Genomic DNA, 20969 nt, shown 5'->3' with positions numbered 1-20969 from the left:
CCAACTGACCAAAAAAAAAAAAAAAAAACCACAACCTAAATATTGATAATTATTTTTTATTCTATTGACTGAAACCTAGAAATTACAGGGCTTCCCCGGTGGCTCAGACAGTAAAGAATCCACCTGTTGTGCAGGAGACTGGAGTTCAATCCCTGGGTCAGGAAGATCTCCTGGAGGAGGAAATGGCTTCCCGCTCCAATATTCTTGCCTGGAGAATCCCAGGGACAGAGGAGCCTGGTGGGCTCAGCCCATGAGGTCACAATAGAGTCAGACTCCACTGACAGACTATGCGCAGCGCAAACCTGGGAGACAACAGCTCAGTTCAAGGAAACTGCTCTGAAAAGGGAAGGCAGGAGTCAGTACGTCCATGCATTTTGCAGCAAAATCCAGGTAGTCAGCCATCAGAAGATTACTGTAAATCAAAGAAAACCAGGGAGCTCGTGTTAATGAATTTAGGGCTTCTCTGCGCCTGGGAAGGGGGAACAGTCTGGGCTCCTTGACATCATCCCAGGGAGCTCGTGTTAATGAACTTAGGGCTTCTCTGCGCCTGGGAAGGGGGAACAGTCTGGGCTCCTTGATATCATCCCAGGGAGCTCGTGTTAATGAATTCAGGGCTTCTCTGCGCCTGGGAAGGGGGAACAGTCTGGGCTCCTTGACATCATCCCTGTGAGCTGCACCTTAGCTGCTTAGGGCCGGTGCCTGTTCTTTCCTATTCTGTTCTCTCAGGGTGCAGCTCTGATCCCACCCAGAGCTCCTCAGGCTCACGGTCTGGGCGGGAGCTGGGGGTGCAGGAGCCGTGCAGGCTTGGTGGCCTCAGCATCCTCTGTCGGTCGGCACGACAGGTCAGTTTTCCTTCACAGAATAAAATGTTTTCAAAGTTATATTTAAACCACGGACATCTTGCTTTCTATCAGTTTCTGCTACTTTCTCTAAAGCAATCAATGCACATTATTTGTGCCTTGATTTAAATTATAGTGTCACCCTGCCATCTAGTGGATATGCTAGGTGCATCACTTGTTAGGGAAAGACTAATTCATACTCTTTGCTACTAATTTGCAGAGGGATTTTATGTTGCTTGTGGCTCAGAAGGTAAAGGATCCGTCTAGAAAGTGAGAGATTCTGGGTTCGATTCCTGGATCAGGAAGATACCCTGGAGAAAGAAATGACAACCCACTCCAGTATTCTTGCCTGGAGAATTCCAGGCGCAGAGGAGACTGCTGGGTTACAGCCCACAGGGTTGCAAAGAGTCAGCCACGACTGAGCGATTAGCACTTTATACTCTTCGATCCTATGAAAACATTCTGTCAGTGCTATGTAATTTTGCTGAGAATGAGACCACAAATAGCTAATGTAGGGTCAAACTGGGAATGTTGGGGGAAAGTAAAACCAACATTTCCTTCCCATTATGTCAAACTAGTATTTAAACTGTATATAAACTTAAGCGGAAAAAATAATCTCTTGTGTAATAAGAAATAATACTGGACTGAGATGATCAGATTTACTTTAGTTATTGAATCTTTTCTGAAATATGTGCCAGACTGGAGGCCCAGGCTAGATCAAAGAAAGATAAATAAAACTGCCTGTGAGCACAGTGAGGGACCCTGGACACCAGGGTGCTCGTGATGGCCTGCCTTCACACTCGCCGTTCTCAGAGGCATCTGCACACACATACCTGGGGGAGGAAAGTGCAGGTGTTAGTGGCTCTGTCGTGTCTGACTCTTCAGGATCCCATGGACTGTAGCCCACCAGTCTCCTCCATCCATGGACCTCTCCAGGCAAGAATACTGGAGTGAGCAGCCATTCCCTTCTCCAGGGGAATCTTCCTAATCCAGGGATAGAAGCCAGCTCTCCTGCATTGCAGGTCAAATCTGCACCATCTGAGCCCCCAGGGATCTATCTAAAACTATGTATTTACATGTAGTATTGAATTTAGGAGGCTATTTGAATTAACTTTCTTACTTTTTTAAAGTATGCTTTGCCCACTACACTTACAGGAATGACCTCTCAGTTTGTGCCGAGCTCAGCCACTCAGTCGTGTCCAACTCTTTGTGATCCCATGGACAAGAGCCCGCCAAGCTCCTCTGTCCATGGGAATTCTCCAGGCAAGAATACTGGAGTGAGTAGCCATTCCCTCCTCCAGGCGCTATTCCCAACCCAGGGACTGAACCTGGGTCTCCTGCATTGCAGGAGGATTCTTAACCATCTGAGTCACCAGGGAAGGCCCTCCTCCGTTATAGACAAAGATTAATAAAGTTTGCATTGAACTGAATCCTTCTGCATTAAGGTGGTTAGAATGCACCACCTAATTATAGCAATAGATATTTTACCAGATGGAGTATTTAAATCAACCTGTTACAGATGTGTAAATTATGGATTTTGAGAATTATACAGATAATTTTAAAACAGTATTTTGAGAACACCAAGTAAAAACTGATCTTAGTGAAAGCTCTGGGCCAATGTGAGGACCAGTCACAGAATATGGGAAATATAGAGAGACATTGTGGAGTTTAATATCTTGTCTGCATGCTTCCTTGAGGAGTCTCCCCCTTCCTTTCGTTTACATTAAAGTTTGTGTCTCTAGAGTCCCTTCTTATATACTTTTAGTGAAATTGGGCAACCCAGAGACTCTGAGTCATTCACACTATTCTGTTTATTGACACTGGAGAAAAAAAGAAAATTCTTTTATTGTTGTTGTTCTGAAATTAGCTTCCTGTTGCTTTTAGAAGTGGATTCATTTAAAATTAAATTTCTGTCCTCAGGAAGCAGAAAAAAAGGGCCAGTGTTTCTTTCATATTTTAGCCTTGAAATATTTGAAGACAGTGTTAAGAGTCTGTTTTTGTTTTCCTTCTGTGTTCCAGATGTCTTCAGGCCTTTGACTATCAGATGCTCTAGCTCCCATATTACACCTCACTGTTTATTACTTCACATTTTAGGTGCCTGTATAATTATCGCTAGTTTCTGGGAATTATTCACTTATCTGCAGTGAGATGTTGTCGAGAACATGATGTTTGTTTCTGAATCAAAATGAAAATGGGAGTTACTTCTTTCTGTTTACATCAACTACTAATGAAACCACACTGAATGCCATGATTATAATATTGAAACTGAATCAGTTTCATTCCCATTGTCGACACCGTTTTGCAACCACAACCTCTTCATTACTACAGACTTGTCCTGGGGGCATGGAACTCTATTTCAACTCTATTCAGCAGCCGGTACCAATCCTAATTGCATTCCTTACACAGTTTAGATCGTCCGATCGTATCTCATACTGAAAGGTTGTTGCTGAAAGATAAGACGCGGGATTCTTGGCCTCCGGAGGAGAGGAATTCAGTCCGGGGCCAGAGACGAGGCTGGATCGCTCAGAGCTTTTGTGTGATAAAGTTTTATTAAAGTATAAAGGAGATAGAGAAAGTTTCTGACACAGGCATCAGAAGGGGGCAAAGAGTACCCCGTCCAAGTCTTTAGCTGTATGTTATATATATGTATATACTAACATTATATATAACTATATGTTATATAGTCACTCACAGTCTGTTAATGAAAAGAAAGGAATGTCAATAAATTTAGAATGGCACCAGATAATTCATCCCTGGCCATAAAACACGATTGACTTGAATCTTGCAAATAGTTCCGTTTACATAGATTAGGGGAACAATACTTGAGTAAGTAAGTTGGGCTGTTTGGCGGAACCAACTTGAAGATAGAGTCTGGGGTACATTAACATAGCTTGAGACAACATTTCCATAAGAAAAAGAAATGTATTGGTTAACTCAAGGTTTGAGAGTAGTTAGCTTCAGGTGAAACCAGGTGTCATGGCAACACAGCGTTTTAAGAGAAACCTCCTTTTAAATTTGTATAGAGAAGAAAAAATATGGCTGGTTTGTTTCTTCCTGTGGTTTAAGAGAGATAAAAATGTCTGGCACTTGCAGCCTCCTTCCTCCGTTTGGAGACCCCTGGCCTTCCCGCCTGCTACCCTCTCATTACTTTCTGTTGTTCAGTCTCGCAGTCACGTAAGACTCTGCAACCCCATGGCCTGCAGCATGCCAGGCTTCTCTGTCCCTCACCATCTCCCAAAGTTTGCCCTGCATAAACTCTACTTCTAATTGAAAAAAAATTTGATCATTCAAACTCCTACCTTGGTTCAGACTGTCTTCTCTGCTTAAAATGTCTTTTGCTTTTCTTTCTTATCCCTTCCCTCTACTTTAACACTATAGTTTGACTCAAAGTTCAAAGTCCTATTGTGATTTTATTGATCAGGAAGTATCTTGGTCATTATTCAAGTATCTCAACATGTGAAGAGCACTCTTAATATGCTTGACAAAAGTTTAATGAAAAATAAATAAGCAAAACACAAAAATATTATGCACAGTAGCAATGCAGAAAAGTGTAGTATTTTTTAAACCAAATTATTATTTCTCTCATTACATTATAATTTATAATTATACCATAACAATCCTATTGTTGAACTTCCCAGGTGGCGCTAGTGGTAAACAACCCAACTGCCAATCCAAGAGAGACAGGTTTGATCCCTGGGCTGGGAAGATTCCCTCGATGAGAGCACTGCATCCCAGTCCAGAATTCCGCCTGGAGAATCCCAAGGACAGAGGAGCCTGTCGGGCTTCAGTCCATACCCCTGCACAGAGTCAGATACCACTAAAGTGACTTCACACACATGCACCCAGTCACGTTATCATAAGCCATAACTGAGAACAAGCTTAAGTCTCTGCATGGCCACTCAAAAGGCATCTGCCTACTGATCTGGAAATAAGTTGAGACTTTGAACAATCAAGAAATGCATTCTATTGCATAGGTTGACAAGGTGTGATCTGCAAACCAAATCTGTCCTACTCTTTTATAAATAAAATTTTATTGGAACAGAGTCATGCCTATTGATTTATGTATTGTCTACAGGTGAATCCAGGCTGCAAGATGCAGACGTGCATAGCTGAAATTGAGACGATGTGGCCCACAGAGGCTAAAGTATTACACTTGATCCTAGCCAAAAGACCGAGAAGCGATAAAGTATTTACTGTACACATTTTTCCAGAAAAAAATGCTGCTCCCTGTTCTATTAATTAAGTCACTGGAGTTGAGATGTTTATATGTTAAGATACGTCAGCTTCTTAAATAATAAGTATACTATACTTCCCATAAACCTAGACTACAAATTGAAAAATAGAATGGAATTTCAATAATAAATGGAAGAATAAAAAAAAAAATTTTGCTCATATTTGTAATAGTAATGCAAGTTGTATTATCTTAAGAAAACCAATCGCTTTTATAGAAAATGAAACACAACAGAATGTTAAAGAAAGGATTTAAAAAACACTATAATACGATTCATATTGTTTAAGTTTTACATCAAACACATCAATATGTCCCTCAGATACAGAGAAAGTGAAAGTTGCTCAGTCATGTCCGACTCTTTGCTACCCCATGGACTATACAGTCCCTGCAATTCTCCAGGCCAGAATAGTGGAGGGGGTAGCCTTTCCCTTCTCCAGGGAATCTTCCCAGCCCAGAGACTGAAGCCAGGTCTCCCGCATGGCAGGCAGATTCTTTACCAGCTGAGCCACAGGGGAAGCCCAAGAATACTGGAGTGGGTAGCCTGTCCGTTCTCCAGGGTATCTCTCCGACCAGGAATCGAACTGGGGTCTCTTGAATTGCAGGAGGATTCTTTACCAATTAACTATGAGGGAAGCCCACAGATACAGATACAGATGGACAACCAGAAATTCAACAAAAATTAAGAATCTTTGGATTGTGACACAATAGCTGATTTTGCTTTAGTATATTTCTGCATTTTGCAAGTATTTAAAGACAAAAATATAGTGTCTAGTTCAACATTTTTAAAAGATCAATGAACTAGAGTGCATGATGAAATTGTTCCCCAAACTTTGGAAAAAAATGCATATGCAACCGAAGTATCACAAGGGCATTATTTCATCTAATTGCCCCATTTGTGGTCTCACGGCAATAGTTAAATAATATTCTCTAAGGTAAACCTCCTTAGGGTTTTGGTGGCATATATATGTGACAGTTTGATGTTAGGGTTCAGCTTTTTTGGTCTCCTTTGCTCTTTGTCATGTCTGAATATATTTTTAATACATTATAAGAGAAATTCATTTTCTGCAATATACTCTAGATTCCTATTTTTCAGGCTTATTACTATATTAAAAAAAATTGACTTCTCAGCAAAAATTTTCCTGGAATCCATTAAACTTAGAAGCTTTATTAAATGAGCCAGTCAAATTCTTCTACACTCAGGTGAGTTGATTTTTATTTCACTTTAAAGGGAAAATAATATGTTTCTAATATATTCCATTAATCTTTGCAGGAGGCAAACAACATGTGCATAAATCTAATTGCCAGGTTACCTGTTTAGCTGACTAGAAGTCTTTGATTATTTATCTTTCACCACATTTATTGTTGTTCACTAGGCTACATCGCTAGGAAATATCTTTGGTTTTTCTGAATCACAATATTTTCATTCCCTTTATACATACAAACTTTAATAATAAACAAGAAGTATAAGTTGTCATTTGTGCTTATACGGATTATATCCTGGAATAATGCTCTAAGAAACAAATTGAGGCTGAGATTTTATAATTTTATAATTTCTAAAATGCCTGTTACAGGACTGAGTACATAGTGGGTCTGCAATGGGAAAATTATTCCAGGGTAATTGCACAGAAAAGAAGATGAATACTATGCACAGCGCCTGTGCTCCTAACTGAGCATGGCTGACACTTCCTGGGGCTACATGGGCGATTGGGAACAGGGGCCCCAAGCCTGTTGATGAATACAGAGTGTGGGAGGTGGAGTGAAAAGCTACAGGTGTGGAGAAGGCGTGTGGGGAAGAAGGAACAAGTATGCACCAGAAATTGTACTCATCCTTGGTGATTTCCCTTTCAACCCTGGACTACTCAAACTTTGTTACCATAGACATAGGGAACAAATCCTGACTTTTGGAAAAAGTGTTTTCAGTTAGAGAATGTGTGCTCTATGATTTGTATGTTAAAGTGAAACATACTTTCAGGGAATCAGGAATTAATCACATGTTTAGGAATGTAAATGAACAACTGAAGAAAAAGAGTGGGGGAATATGTGAATGGCATAGCTATACATGTAGAGGAAATCTTCAAGTGTTAAATGTGTTCTTGGAGTATAAAGTTATAAAACCTGAGTGAAAGTAACAGAGTGTTTAATTTCAACTCCTAATGAGATATAGAATTTTTAGAGAATTCTATGTGGAATGAACTTCCCTTTATACTGAGTGCCATTTCAGGTTTCGGTAAGAATTTAGGAAGTAGTTTGAAAAGAATGAATTTTAATGTTGAAAAAAGACAATAGAGGCATTTTGGAGGAAAAGAGGTTAGTTAAAAAAAAAAAAAAAAGAATTCAATGCACTCTTTTTCCCATAAGTACTCTCATTCTATGCCTGGGTCAGGAAGATCCCCTGGATGAGGGCATGACAACCCATCCAAGAGAATCTCATGGACAGAGGGACTTGGCAGGCTACAGTCCATGGAGTTGCAAAAACCTCTGACCAGACTGAGCGAATAACACGATTTTTCATTCAAATTTTGCTTCAGAGGTCTCTGAATCAACTTTTATATTTTGTCCACAGGAACCAAGAAAACCAGAGTGCTGCAGTCACTTTCATTCTCTTGGGCTTCTCAGAATACCCCAAACTCCAGATACCCCTTGTCCTGTTATTTTTAACCATCTACTCCGTCACTGTGCTGGGGAACCTGGGCATGATCCTAATTATCAAGATAAACCCCAAACTCCACACCCCTATGTACTACTTCCTCAGACACTTGTCCTTTGTGGATTTCTGTTACTCAACAGTAGTTACGCCCAAGCTACTAGAAAACCTGATTGTGGAGGACAGAACCATCTCCTTCACAGGATGCCTCGCACAGTTCTTCTTTGCCTGCACATTTGTGGTGACAGAAACATTCCTGTTGGCAGTGATGGCGTATGACCGATTTGTGGCTGTTTGCAACCCTCTTCTCTACACAGTCGTGATGTCTCCGAAGCTTTTTTCCTTACTGGTGGGTGCATCATACTCTTGGGGTACAGTCTGTTCCCTGACTCTTGCCTACTTTTTATCCGAATTGTCCTTTAGAGGAAATAATATCATAAATAACTTTGTCTGTGAGCACGCGGCCATAGTTGCTGTTTCCTGCTCTGACCCCCACATTAGCCAGGAGATCATTTTAGCCTCTGCCACGTTTAATGAAGTAAGCAGCCTGGTGATAATTCTTACCTCCTATGTTTTCATTTTTATCACTGTCCTGAAGATGCCTTCGACTGGGGGGCGCCACAAAGCCTTCTCCACCTGTGCCTCCCACCTGACTGCCATTACCATCTTCCACGGGAGCATCCTTTTCCTCTACTGTGTTCCTAACTCCAGAAGCTCATGGCTCATGGTCAAGGTGGCCTCTGTCTTTTACACAGTGGTCATCCCCATGCTGAACCCACTGATCTACAGCCTCAGGAACAAAGACGTGAAAGAGACTGCTAGGAAGCTAGTTAACACCAAATTATTATGTCAACAATGCAAATCGGCTTAGGTTTGCTTTTTCATTTTCAAGAGCACTGTGGAGAACTGTCCAAGTTTTCTAGCATTTTTTAATAACATTTCAAACTCCAATTTTTAAGAAGGAAAATGGTGCACACATTTAACATACTTCCCTTGTTGATACATCATTCAACAACCTTAGTAAACTGTAGAGAATTAGCAATAAAATAATAAATAACACCTAATTAAAGTCTGGACGATTAAAAAAGTCTCTAGATAATGTGTTTGTCACGAAAAGATTTCTGAGTAAAGACACATTACCATTTGCCTGTTCAGCTGAGTCGTCGTCTTCTTCTTCTTCTTCTTTTTTTTTTTTTAAAGTCATCATAAGTCATGGAAGAATGGATTTGAGTTGCCATGAAAATTGGCCACCTGAGGAGAAGAGCTGACTTATTTGAAAAGATGCTGATGCTGGGACAGATTGAGGGTAGGAGAAGAAGGGGATGACAGAGGATGAGATTGTTGGATGGCATCACCGACTCAATGGACATGGGTTTGGGGTGGACTCTGGGAGTTGGTGATGGACAGGGAGGCCTGACGTGCTGCGGTTCATGGGGTCGCAAAGAGTCAGACACGACTGAGCGACTCAACTGAACTGATGAGGGAGTCACATCAGTTGAATCACAGTAACTAAGAGTTGTTCAACACTAACACGCTAAAGTTGAAAGACTTGCCGGTGCTTAGTTGCCCAGTCATGTCCGACTCTTTACAATTCTATGGGCTTTAGCCTGCCAGGCTCCTGTGCCCATGGCAAGAATACTGGAGTGGGTAGCCATTCTCTTCTCCAGGGGATCTGCATGACCAGCAATCAAACCTATGTCTCCGGCATTGAAGGCAGATTCTTTACCATCTAAGGTACCAGGGAAGCCTAAATTTAAAGGATACATTTATTTAACACCACGTAGAAAGAATTGGTACATTATAAGTGCAAAGAAGTCATGTCTCTGCCCCCACAAAGTCGTGAATATGATTTGGTAAAATTCTACTTGTTAATATAAAATGTATTTGTTTTTTATACATAAATCATCAAAAATAAAATTAAGAAATGCACACTTCAGAAATAGTTCTGGCTAAATCTAAAATAGTCTTTCATGTCAGTCAAATTACATATAAAATAGCTATTGATGTACAATGATAAAATAGCAGAGAAATTCATTGGTAAGTAACATTAATGGTAGATTGAATGGGGGCCCTGTTAACATCAGTTAGAGCATCTTTGTTAACCTGATTTAATTTTGCCCAACTGGCAAACTCATGGACTTCCCTCATGGTTCAGATGATAAAGACTCCGCTTGCATTGCAGGAGACCTGGGTTCTATCCCTGGGTGGGGAAGATCCTCTGGAGGAGGGCATGGCAACCCACTCCAGTATCCTTGCCTGGAGAATCCCATGACAGAGGAGCCTGCTGGGCTTCAGTCCATGGAGTCACAAAGATTCAGACAGGACTGAGCAACTAACACACTTTGCGGTAAACTCACGTCCAGTCTATAGAGTGGATCTATTTGACATAAGCTGTGGAGCTTCCCAGCTGACACTGGTGGTAAAGAACCTGCCTGCCAGTGCAGGAGACATAGGAGACATGGGTTCAGTCCCTGGGTTGGGAGGATCCCCTGGAGGAGGGCATGGCAACCCACTGCAGTACTCTTGCCTGGAGAATCCCATAGACAGTGAAGCCTGGTGGGCTACAGTCCATCGAGTGGCAAGGAATCAAACACCACTGAAGTGACTTAGCATGCACACACCTTGATATCAGGTATACCCAGCCCCTCCTCCCTAAGTAGAGTCTACTATCACATAAGATATATGTTATCTGTCAGAAATTGGGGGGAAAGCCTAACACCTCTTTGTGAAAGACTATTTTTTTTCCCTGCTAAGCATTTTGCCTAATAGTAATTATATGTTCATTCATGTGACAGGAACCACCAACTTATTCTACAGTGTCTGTAGCATTTTAGATTCCCAGGCACAATACATAACTTCTGGTTGCTTCATATCCTTGCCAATCATTGCTATTATATACATTTATTATAGCAAATCCAGTGGATATAAATTGATATCTCATCATGATATTGATTTGCATTTTCCTACTAACCAAATAAGTTGAGAATATTTTCACATGCTTGATGGACATTTGTAAATTTTGTGCTGTATCTGATTTAACTTTTTGTCTTTATTGTTTCTTTTCTGTAGCTTTTCTTTTCACTTTATTGATAATGTTTTTAACATACAAATATTTTAAATTTTGAGGAAGTTCAATTTAGCAATTTATTTATTTATTTATTGTCACTTATGTTTTTGTTTCCCTAAGAATCTACTGCCAAATTCAAGGCCATGAAATTTAAGGCCTATGTTTTTCTTGTAAGAGTTTTATAGTTTATGCTCTTTCATTCAAGTCCTTGTTCACTTTCTGAGTTAATTGTTATATATAATATGATGTGAGTGTCCAATCCCATAATTTTACTTGTGAACACCCAATTGTCATGGTGTCATTTATTTGAAGAAGAGTGTATGCTTTCTCCAATGAATATTAAGAGATCCATAACCTCAGAAGCACCATGATGATGTGAGGTACCATTTGGGAGAAATCAGAGCCCGTATAGGACACAGCTGCACAGTCAAAGTGTATTTTGAGTCTTCCACTAGTGAGCAATGAGCGTGTTGTTATTGCTGTTCAGGCACTAAGTCGCGTCCGAGTCTTTGCTGCCCCATGGACTGCAGCACGCCAGGCTTCCCTGCCCTTTGCTGTCTCCTGGAGTTTGCTCACACTCACGTGCATTGAGTCGGTGATGCCATCCAACCATCTCATCCTCTGCTGCCCTCTTCTCCACTGGCCTTCTCTCTTTCCCAGCATCAGGGTCTTTTCCAGTGAGTCAGCTCTTCACATCAGGTGGCCAAGGCACTGGAGCTTCAGCTTCAGCATCAGTCCTTCCAGTAAATGTTCAGGGTTGATTTCCTTCAGGATGGACTGGTTGGATCTTGCTGGATGAAGGACTCTCAGGAGTCTTCCCCAGCACCACAGTTTGAAAGGAAAATTCTTCGGCACTTTGTCTTCTTTATGGTCCAACTCTCACATCCGCACCTGACTACTGGAAAAATCATGGCTTTGACTATATGGACTTTTGTTGGCAAAGTGATGTCTCTGGTTTTGAATATGCTTCCTAGTTTTGTCATAACTTTCCTCCCACGGAGCCAGTGCATTTTAATTTCATGGGTGCAGTCACCATAATGCAGTGATTTTGGAGTCCAAGAAAGTAAACTTACTGCTTCCACTTCAGCTCCTTCTGCATCACGTTATTATTATTGTTAACCTGTGTCTTTAAAGCCAAAATGGGTAGTTACCAAAATTAGTGAAAATATCATCCTTTTCATAAACAGATATTTTTAGAAAACATATCATCCAAAATTTCTTTTTAGATTTAGTAATAAACATCTGAGAACATTCTATATTTGAAAAGCCAATGGAAGCTGTTTTCTATCAATAGAATCAATAGTGTAAATATAAAATAAAGTTTATAATACAAATATTGTAAAGTACAAAATAAACAGTATAATTATAGTTTAGCAGCCATATATTTAGAAACATAAGAATATATATATATGTACCTTCATAAGAAAATTTAAAAAATTAAATATGGATAATAAAAGATAAATCTATTGTGGTATAATTTCCCCTTGTGGATTTATGTATTTTATATCCACATAAAGTTTTTTAAAATGGTGTTGTTTATTTTTTAAGATTAAATGAGTAAAGTTGATAATACAGCTGCCCTAAGGCTTTGGGGAAATAATATACAACCAATATACCACCTGAGACAGTGTTAACACGTGATTAGTTGAACTGCAGTCATCAAGGCAGTACTTCAGTTATATTCTCTTGTTTTCACATCCCTAAGGTCATGATGGCATATATCTATGATACAGCTTGGTGCCAGGATTTACTTTTCAGGCTTCATCTTATCTTTGGTATCTCTGAGTTTTCTTAACAGGTTGGAAAATCATAAGATATGAAATAATTAATGAAAAATGCTGGGCACTTTTACTGCCCTTTTCATATGTGTTTCTATCAAGTACCAAGCAGCAGCATTGCTGGAGTTCGTTAATCTTGGCAAAGAGGTCTTCACTAATGACTCATTCAAGTTCTTCTGTGTTTAGGTGAGTTGACTCATGTCTCCTTTGTTTTACTTAAAAAATAAAACACAAGGATCCAGTAATCTTTGTAGGAGCCAAACATATGTGTAGAACAAAGTGTCCACAAAGAACCACTTTTTGGCTGAGAAGGTTTATGGAGTTATATTCCAATTCTTTCTTTCAAATAGTTTTTATCATAGTTTTCTCATTGGGTATTCATCATAAAGTCAGAAATGGAGAATTCTCCTTTTGGTAAAAGGGAGAATTATAACAAAGTGGGCCTTGTCTTCAAGATTTTCCTGTAATTTTCTAGAAACAAAGTGACAGTAACAACCATATTTGTAAATAATAGGAAAATAACCTACAGCAATTGTGAGTGATAAATATGAAAGTTTGTCTGTATACAGAGGGGATGAAACAATGAGTCATGTCTATAAAAGTAGGTGGCAAAATAAAGCAAACGTCATAAGAAAGAATAAAATGGAGAAATAAATTATAAAGAAATAGGCGTGTACTACATAGCAGAAGTTAATAAATCCACCTTCACTAAAGAAGGGTGTATTAAGTGATAATGAGGTTGAATATAGATCTAAGCAGTTTTTGGAAAAGTCATACTGAATAATGTTAATGTTATGCATTTGCTTAACATTTATTTGGAACCTTAAAGTCACTGTTATATTAAACAATCATGGAAAATTATTCTCATAGTCTTTCACAGAGTATTTTAAATGGAAGGAATGTGGCTGGAATAATAGAGTCATAATCAATCTTTGCCGAACTGAGACCTTACAGAGTATTTTCACAGAGGATCTGTTGTGGATATGGTCTTTGGAAGATATCTTTCTTACAAGTTCATCATGTGGGAATCAGAGAAAGCTATAGTGTGGTGAGAAAACCTAGAGGAAAATAAGGAAATATGCATCTTAAACCAGGCATCCTAATGAAATTCTACAGTGCTTCTATCATGGGGCTTCTAGAAGAAGGGATTTCGACATTGTATTCCCCAATGTCACCTCCAGTTGATAGATGTCCATGTTTCTGCAGGATTTTCACAAACATATCAGATGTTTGATCTAACAATTATTCATAATTCTAATATATAAAAAGGTAAATATCTGTTCTACCATGTCTTACAGCATTTGAATTCATTATTGAAGTATCTAGTTCCATTCTAGTGATTGAAAGTTTATATTAATATTCTTATCTTGCTGTTGAGGAAATGCCTTGTGATCAGTAATAATCAAGAAACATTCTGGTGTCCCATTTGAAATAGGTGTTTTCCAGCCACTTTTCTTTGGAATTCAAATTCAAATTCTTCTTAATTCAAAATGGCAGAGTATATATTTGATCCATTCTGAAGCCTATTTGCTTTCTCCAGTACTTTCGCAGTTCTTATTTTTGTCACCCAAACTCCAAAGTCTGCTACAATGGAAAAAAATAACAGTTTTCTGTTCAATACTATTTCAACTATTATCACAGGAAGCATAGCACATATTTTGTTTTGAAACTTCTGATGAATAATACAATTGGCTATGAAGAATACATTTAAATATTTTCAAAATTAATTCAACATAAGTGAAAAAATTCAGTATGTTTTATAGCATAGCTCCAGAAAGGGTTGAGAATTTGGAATAACTAGGAATAAAAAAGGAATTGAAAGGAGATAGAACAACCAAGAAGATATTATATTAACTGTTTTGCAGAGATGTTACCATTCTACAAATTAACATATAAGTTAATTTTCTCATATCTCAGGAGGTGAGGCAGGTAAGAAACTGGAACCTAACGATATGTTTTTCTCCAATGCATGTAATTGAATTGTCAAATCAGGTGTTTTCACAAAGCTCAGAGTCATGCAAAGACAATGTCTCTTGAAAGCAGCTGATAATAATGAATTTTATTATTTGAAATAAAGCTGGATCTAATCTGTTTTAGTTCTTTGTTTCCAAAGATCATACACAATGAAAATTACTATTGGCTATTTAATTGACATATAAGTGGACATTAGCATCTGAAATAAGGCAGAAGTATATAGCATTTACAGAAACACTGTAAACCCACTGAGCTTCTCAACACATTTTCTGTTCTCTCACCTATTTCAAAGTTTAGTTTTTACTTCTGGATCACATTAATATTTTGTCCACAGAAACCAAGGAAACCAGAGTGCTGAGGTCGCTTTCATTCTCTTGGGCTTCTCAGAATATCCTCAGCTCCAGCTGCCCCTGTTCCTGGTCTTCCTGACCATCTACACAGTCACTGTGCTGGGGAACCTGGGCATGATCCTGGTCATCAAGTCCAGCTCCAGGCTCCACACGCCCATGTACTTCTTTCTCAGCCACTTATCCTTTGTGGATTTCTGTTACTCAACAGTAGTTACACCCAAGCTACTAGAAAACCTGATTGTAGAAGACAGAAGCATCTCCTTCACAGGATGCCTCATGCAATTCTTCTTTGTCTGCATATTTGTGGTGACAGAGACGTTCCTGTTGGCAGTGATGGCATATGACCGACTTGTGGCCATTTGCAACCCTCTTCTCTGCACAGTTGTGATGTCCCAGAGGTTTAGCTTTGTGTTGGTGATTGCTACATACTCTTGGGGCATAGCCTGTTCCCTAATATACACATTACTGTTTTTGACTTTATCCTTCTGTGGGACTAAGTTCATAAATAACTGTGTCTGTGAGCACGCGGCCTTAGTTGCTGTTTTCTGCTCTGACCCTTACATTAACCAGGAGATCACTTCAGCCTCTGCCACATTCAATGAAGTAAGCAGCCTGATGATTATTCTTACCTCCTATGTTTGCATTTTTATCACTGTCCTGAAGATGCCTTCAACTGGGGGCCGCCACAAAGCCTTCTCCACCTGTGCCTCCCACCTGACTGCCATCACCATCTTCCATGGGAGCGTCCTTTTCCTCTATTGTGTTCCTAACTCCAAAAGCTCGTGGCTTATGCTCAAGGTGGGTTCTGTGTTTCACGCAGTGGTCATCCCCATGCTGAACCCGCTGATCTACAGCCTCAGGAACAAAGATGTGAAGGCCACTGTCAGGAAGTTAGTCAACACCAACTTAATATGTCAATTAATGATTAATGTAAAATGACTAAGATTTAGTGTGCACTTTCAAGAGGATAGTTGTCCAAGTCTTCCAGAATTTACAGTACTTTCAAACTATTTTTTTTTTCAGAAAAGAAAACAGTACACACTTTTGAAGTGTGAAAGGCCCTGGTTAATACACAACATGCAACAACTTTAGTAAACTTCAGAGAATTACCTATAAAATAACAAGCAACACATAATTAAAGCCTGGACCATTTAAATTAAGTCTCTAGGTGGTTTTTCATATAAAGATTTCTGAGTAAGCTTACATTATCATTTGGCTGCCAAGGTACAGTCATCGGGCAATGGATTTATAGAGTTGCTCTGAAAATATATAGCTAAAAGTTAAAGTAACTTATAGCTAAATTTATAGAAAATTTATGACAGAGTTGCATCAACAGAAATATAGTAAACTGAGAGTTGTTCAACACTAAGACACTAAATTGAAAAGACATATTTATTTAATCCCACACAAGAAACATTGGTACATTATAAGTTCAAAGAAGTCATATTTCCATCCCCACAAAGTCCTGAATATAATTTGGTCAAATTGCACTTGTTAATATAAAATTTATTTGCTTTTTGTAAATAAAACATCAAAAATAAAATAAGAACTGCACACTTCAGAAATAGTTCCAGCTAAATCTAAAGTAGTCTTCACGTCAATCTTAAATTGTGTATGATATAGCTACTGGTATATAAAGATAAAATAACAGAGAACTTCATTGGTAAGTAACATTATTGGTGGACTGAATGGGAACCCTGCTAATATCAGCTAGAGCATCTTGGCTAACCTGATTTAATTTTGCCCAACTAGCAAACTTACCTGCAGTTTATACAATGAACTATCTTTGACATATGTTACACATCTTGTATTTAAGATCCTAATCTTAAAAAATTAGATGACAGATTTTAGGCAAAGAATAATTTTGAAGTTGTAATTAGGTTTCTGTCTTTCAAGAAAAGCCAGAACAAATTATAAAGAAAAAAAAAAGTCTGGATGGCTGCAGAATCCTTTAGAATACAATGTCTGTTACTTCAGAGAATACTGTGAATAGTCATTTACTTACATATATTTAAAGCAGAAATTCTCCATAAATTTGGACAGTACAAGTTTACAATGAATGTAATGATTTTAAGATTGAAAATCTGTTAATATAAATGATTTTATTGTCTGTTCTACAAAGTCCTAGTGATGAGCTCTTTATTTCCAGAAATAAATTATACTCTTTTAACTTTAAAGTCTTCTTGGTGGTTTGCATAGATGCAACTTTTTGTTTTGTTTCTAAAGTGTTATGGAAATATTTTTAATGAAATTGTTCACAAGATAAAGAAAGAATGTACAGAATAGTCTCTTAATGGAGAAAATGTTATAAGTTCAATGTAAACCTCATTGTGTTAGGTTCTCAGTCTTCTCCGACTCTTTGCGACCCCGTGGATATAACCCACAAGCTATTCTGTCCATGGAATTCTCCAGGGAAGAATACTGGAGTGGATAGCCATTCCCTACTCCAGGGGATCATCCTTACCCAGGGATCAAAACCTATCCTCCTGCATTGCAGGCAGATTCTTTACTGTCTGAGCCTCCAGGAAAGCCCATAAGCCTCATTGGTAATACTAATTATCATATCATGTATAATAATAAATAAGATTTCAGCAAATTTGCTGATGCTGGGCAACTGTCATATGATATACCAACTCCATAGATGGTGGGTTAAATTCTTTATTGCACAACTGGCCTTCATTACTATTCATCATCCTAAAAAAATATTTTGCCTGAAAGAGATAAAGAAAAACTTAGATGAGCTAATAGGGGAACAGGTTGTGGAACACTCTTTCAATGCTATTTTTCCTGGGTATGACTGCCTAGATACTTAGTTCATTCAAGTTCAAGAACAGTCTTGTAGATGAAAAATAGTTTCATTCTAAGCACAAAGATAATACTCAACAGAAAGTAAATAAAAATAACCCTGAGTTTGAAAGAAGAGCCTGAAAGAAGAAACATCTAGGAGTAATTTTCTAGTTATATTTGGTGGTTATTTCCTACTGTTATTATCAAAACTCCAGAAAATTCTTTATAAATATCATAGTCTTATCTTCAAGGAAGATTCCACATTAAGAAGATATAATTGTCAATCTTGCATAAACTTTGCCTCTCTGTAAAATAAGTAGGGAGTGTTTTATAGCTTATTGTCTGATGACAGTATCACCAGACAAGAAATGTACAGAATAATATATCGTAAATAAATATGGGCAACCAGTTCAAATAGCAAATCAGTTCATTGATATATAAAATAAGATAATACATCATATCTAAGAGGGATTTAGTACAAAAAAGTGTGCATTTGGCATGCTGCTGTTGTTCAGTGGCTAAGTCCTGTCTGGCTCTCTGCTACCCCATGGAATGTAGCACGCCAGGCTTCCCTGTCCTCTGCTATCTCCCGGAGCTTGCTCAAATTCACGTCCACTGAGTTGTTTTTTAAGATTCAATAGTAAATTTAAACATCTGAGAACACTGTATTTACATTTGAAAAACAACAATGAAAGTAATTTCCTCTTGATAAAATCAGTAATGTAAATATAACATGAAGTTTACAATATAAACGGTGTAATATACCAAATAAACAATATGAGTTACTGTTTAGGTCCTCTATTTTGAAAAACATAAGAAAATATGAGTATTTACTGTCATAAGAAAATAGAAAAATAAATTAAACATAGTTTAATAAAAGCTATTTCTGCAATACTGTCAAATAGATTATTTTTCTCTTGAATAGTTTTATATTTTGCATCCATATAAAATCAAGAAACAGATGCAATTTCTTTTACGTTTTAAGATTAAACAAGCTGATAATTCAAATGCCCTAAGGTTTTAGGGAAATAATATACAATCAAGACACCACCTGGGACAGTGTTAACATCTAATTACTGAACTGCAGTCATCAAGGCAACACTTTAGTGATAATGTCTGTCTCCACATCCCTAAGATCTTGATGGCATATATTTGTGATGCAGTTTTGTGTCAGGATTTAGTTTCCAGTTTGATCTTACCTTTGGTATCTGGGAGTTTTCTCAATAGTAATATATGTAAAATAGTAGTGATATATGTAGAATATATATGAAAATAGCAATATATGAAATAGCTCATAAATTTACTGGTGGGTTGCACTCCCGTTTTCAGGTCTGTTTCTATTAAATAGTAAGCAGCGGCATTCCAGGTGTTTAATTCTTAGCAAGGAGTTCTTTAGCAGACTCATTCAAGGGTTTTTGTATTCAGGTGAGCTGACTCATAACCCTTGTTTTATTTTAAAAAGAAAATGCAGACAGAGTCCCAACAATCTTTGCAGGAGACACATATGTTTAGAGCAAAGTACCCACAAAATGATTTAATTTGATTTTAAAGGTTTGTGGTATTGTGTTCTGATTCTTTCTTTCTTTCAAATACTATTCATCCTGGTTTTCTTGTTGGGTTTCCACTATATAGCTGGAAATGAAATAAACATTTTGGCAAATGAAGAATAATAAAAAAAGCAAGCACTGTCTTCACTTTTTCCTGTAATCTTCAAGAAGCAAAGTGACAGTAACAATCATATTTATAAATAAAACAATACAGCATATCATACCTGTGAGTAATAAACAGGAGTGTTTGTATGTATACAAAGGGGGCAAAAAAGGAGTACTATCTATTACAGTAGGTGGCAAAATAAAACGTCAGAAGCAAGAATAAAGTGGGGAAATAAGCTGCTAATATAAGGAAATGGGCATGTGCTATGGAACACAGTTTGATAGACTCACTTTCACTAAACAAGAATGCGTTAAGTGATATACACATTTTGATAGATACAAGCAGTTTTGAAAAAGTCAAACTGAATGATAGAAATGCCATGCATTCACTAATAACATTTGTTTGGAATCTTAAAGTCACGGAAAGTCAGGTTAAAGTAATCATGGACAATTATTCTGATCTTGCACAGAGTATTTTAAACTGAAGGAAGGACTGAGAACTTACACTATTGCTACAGAGGGTCTATTGTGGGGATGGTGTTTGGAAGATATCTTTCCTACAGGGTCAGAACGTGGCAATCCGAGAAAGCTGTAATGGAGTAAGAAAATCTGTAGGACATTAGAAATATAATTATGCATTGTAGACTAAGTGTTCAAACAAAATACTATAGTGTATCTATTGTGTGGGCTCTAGAGGAAAGGAGGTCTACACTGTCTTCCCAAATGTGTGCTCCAGTTGACAACAATCCATTTTGTGCCTGATTTTCACAACTCATAAGTTTTTAAAAATCATAGCCATTACTCATAATTCCAATGAACAAGAAAGCTAAATATCTACTATGCATCACACCTTGTCGTATAACCTTTGGATTCATTATTGAAATATCTAGTTCCATTCTCATGATTCAAAGTTTATACTAATATTCTCATCTTATTATGGAAGATATGCCTTGTGATAGCAGTAATAACCAGGAAATGTTCCGATGTCCCATTTAAAATGGTTTTTTTCTTGATATTTTTCTTTGAAAAAGCTAAAAACTTAATTAAAATGCAGTAATACATGTTTTTTCTGTATCTTGAAATTTATAGGCTTTGTCCAATAGCTTCATAGTTTTTATTTTTGTCAACCAAATTCTATAATGTGCTATTCTGGAAAAAGAAAAGCTTTTTGTCCAAGATAGTTTCAGCTATTATCACAGCAGGTATGGCACTTATTTTGTTGTTAACCTCCTGATGAATAATAAAATAGGCTATAAAGAATAGCATTTAAACATTTTCAAAATTAATTCAATGTAAGTGAAAAAGTTTAGTGTACTTTCACAGCACGATTCCAGAATGGGTTGAAAATTTTGGGTTACTAGGAGTACAAGGGCAGAACATCAAAGAAAACTTTAACTATTTTTCAGGGATGTTATCATTTAAAAAAATTAATAGTTGTAAGTAATTTGTCTCAGAGCTAAAGAAGTGAGTCAGGTAAGAAATTGTAGAATCTCATATGCTTTTCCTCCAACTGAACTGTTTCACGAAGCTCAAATTCATGCAAAGAGAGTGTTCCAGGAAGTCAGCTGATAACACTGAATTTTATTATTTGATGGACTTCCCTGGTGGTCCAGCAGTTGGGAGGCTGCCTACCAGTGAGTGACACCC

The 20969-nt window shown here is 37.8% G+C and overlaps 2 protein-coding genes across 2 annotated transcripts; both read left to right on the top strand.

The window, feature by feature from the left end:
* Positions 1–287: 287 nt before the first annotated feature.
* On the top strand, positions 288–8585 carry LOC136175400 (olfactory receptor 5D13-like). The gene is made up of 5 exons (XM_065945706.1): positions 288–414; positions 727–842; positions 3906–4013; positions 4915–5025; positions 7599–8585. The coding sequence occupies exons 1-5, from the start codon at positions 288–290 to the stop codon at positions 8583–8585; spliced, it is 1449 nt and encodes a 482-aa protein (XP_065801778.1).
* A 4131-nt stretch (positions 8586–12716) lies between these two features.
* Positions 12717–15822, top strand: LOC136175399 (olfactory receptor 5D13-like). The gene is made up of 2 exons (XM_065945705.1): positions 12717–12745; positions 14868–15822. Exons 1-2 carry the CDS (start codon positions 12717–12719, stop codon positions 15820–15822), a joined length of 984 nt encoding a protein of 327 aa, XP_065801777.1.
* Positions 15823–20969: the final 5147 nt, after the last annotated feature.

This window comes from Muntiacus reevesi, chromosome 9, assembly GCF_963930625.1.
Source record: "Muntiacus reevesi chromosome 9, mMunRee1.1, whole genome shotgun sequence".
In the NCBI taxonomy this organism is placed as follows: Eukaryota; Metazoa; Chordata; class Mammalia; order Artiodactyla; family Cervidae; genus Muntiacus; species Muntiacus reevesi.
Note: the sequence above shows the minus strand (reverse complement) of the source record. Positions and strands in the feature narration are given on the sequence as shown.

Coding starts and splice junctions, on each gene's coding strand:
- LOC136175399 (XM_065945705.1), top strand. CDS start 12,717: ATGACTCATTCAAGTTCTTCTGTGTTTAG. Junction 12,746..14,867: donor TCAAGTTCTTCTGTGTTTAG/GTGAGTTGACTC, acceptor TTTTGTCCACAG/AAACCAAGGAAACCAGAGTG.
- LOC136175400 (XM_065945706.1), top strand. CDS start 288: ATGCGCAGCGCAAACCTGGGAGACAACAGCTCAGTTCAAGGAAACTGC. Junction 843..3,905: donor TCTGTCGGTCGGCACGACAG/GTCAGTTTTCCT, acceptor CTGTGGTTTAAG/AGAGATAAAAATGTCTGGCA. Junction 5,026..7,598: donor AAAGACCGAGAAGCGATAAA/GTATTTACTGTA, acceptor ATTTTGCTTCAG/AGGTCTCTGAATCAACTTTT.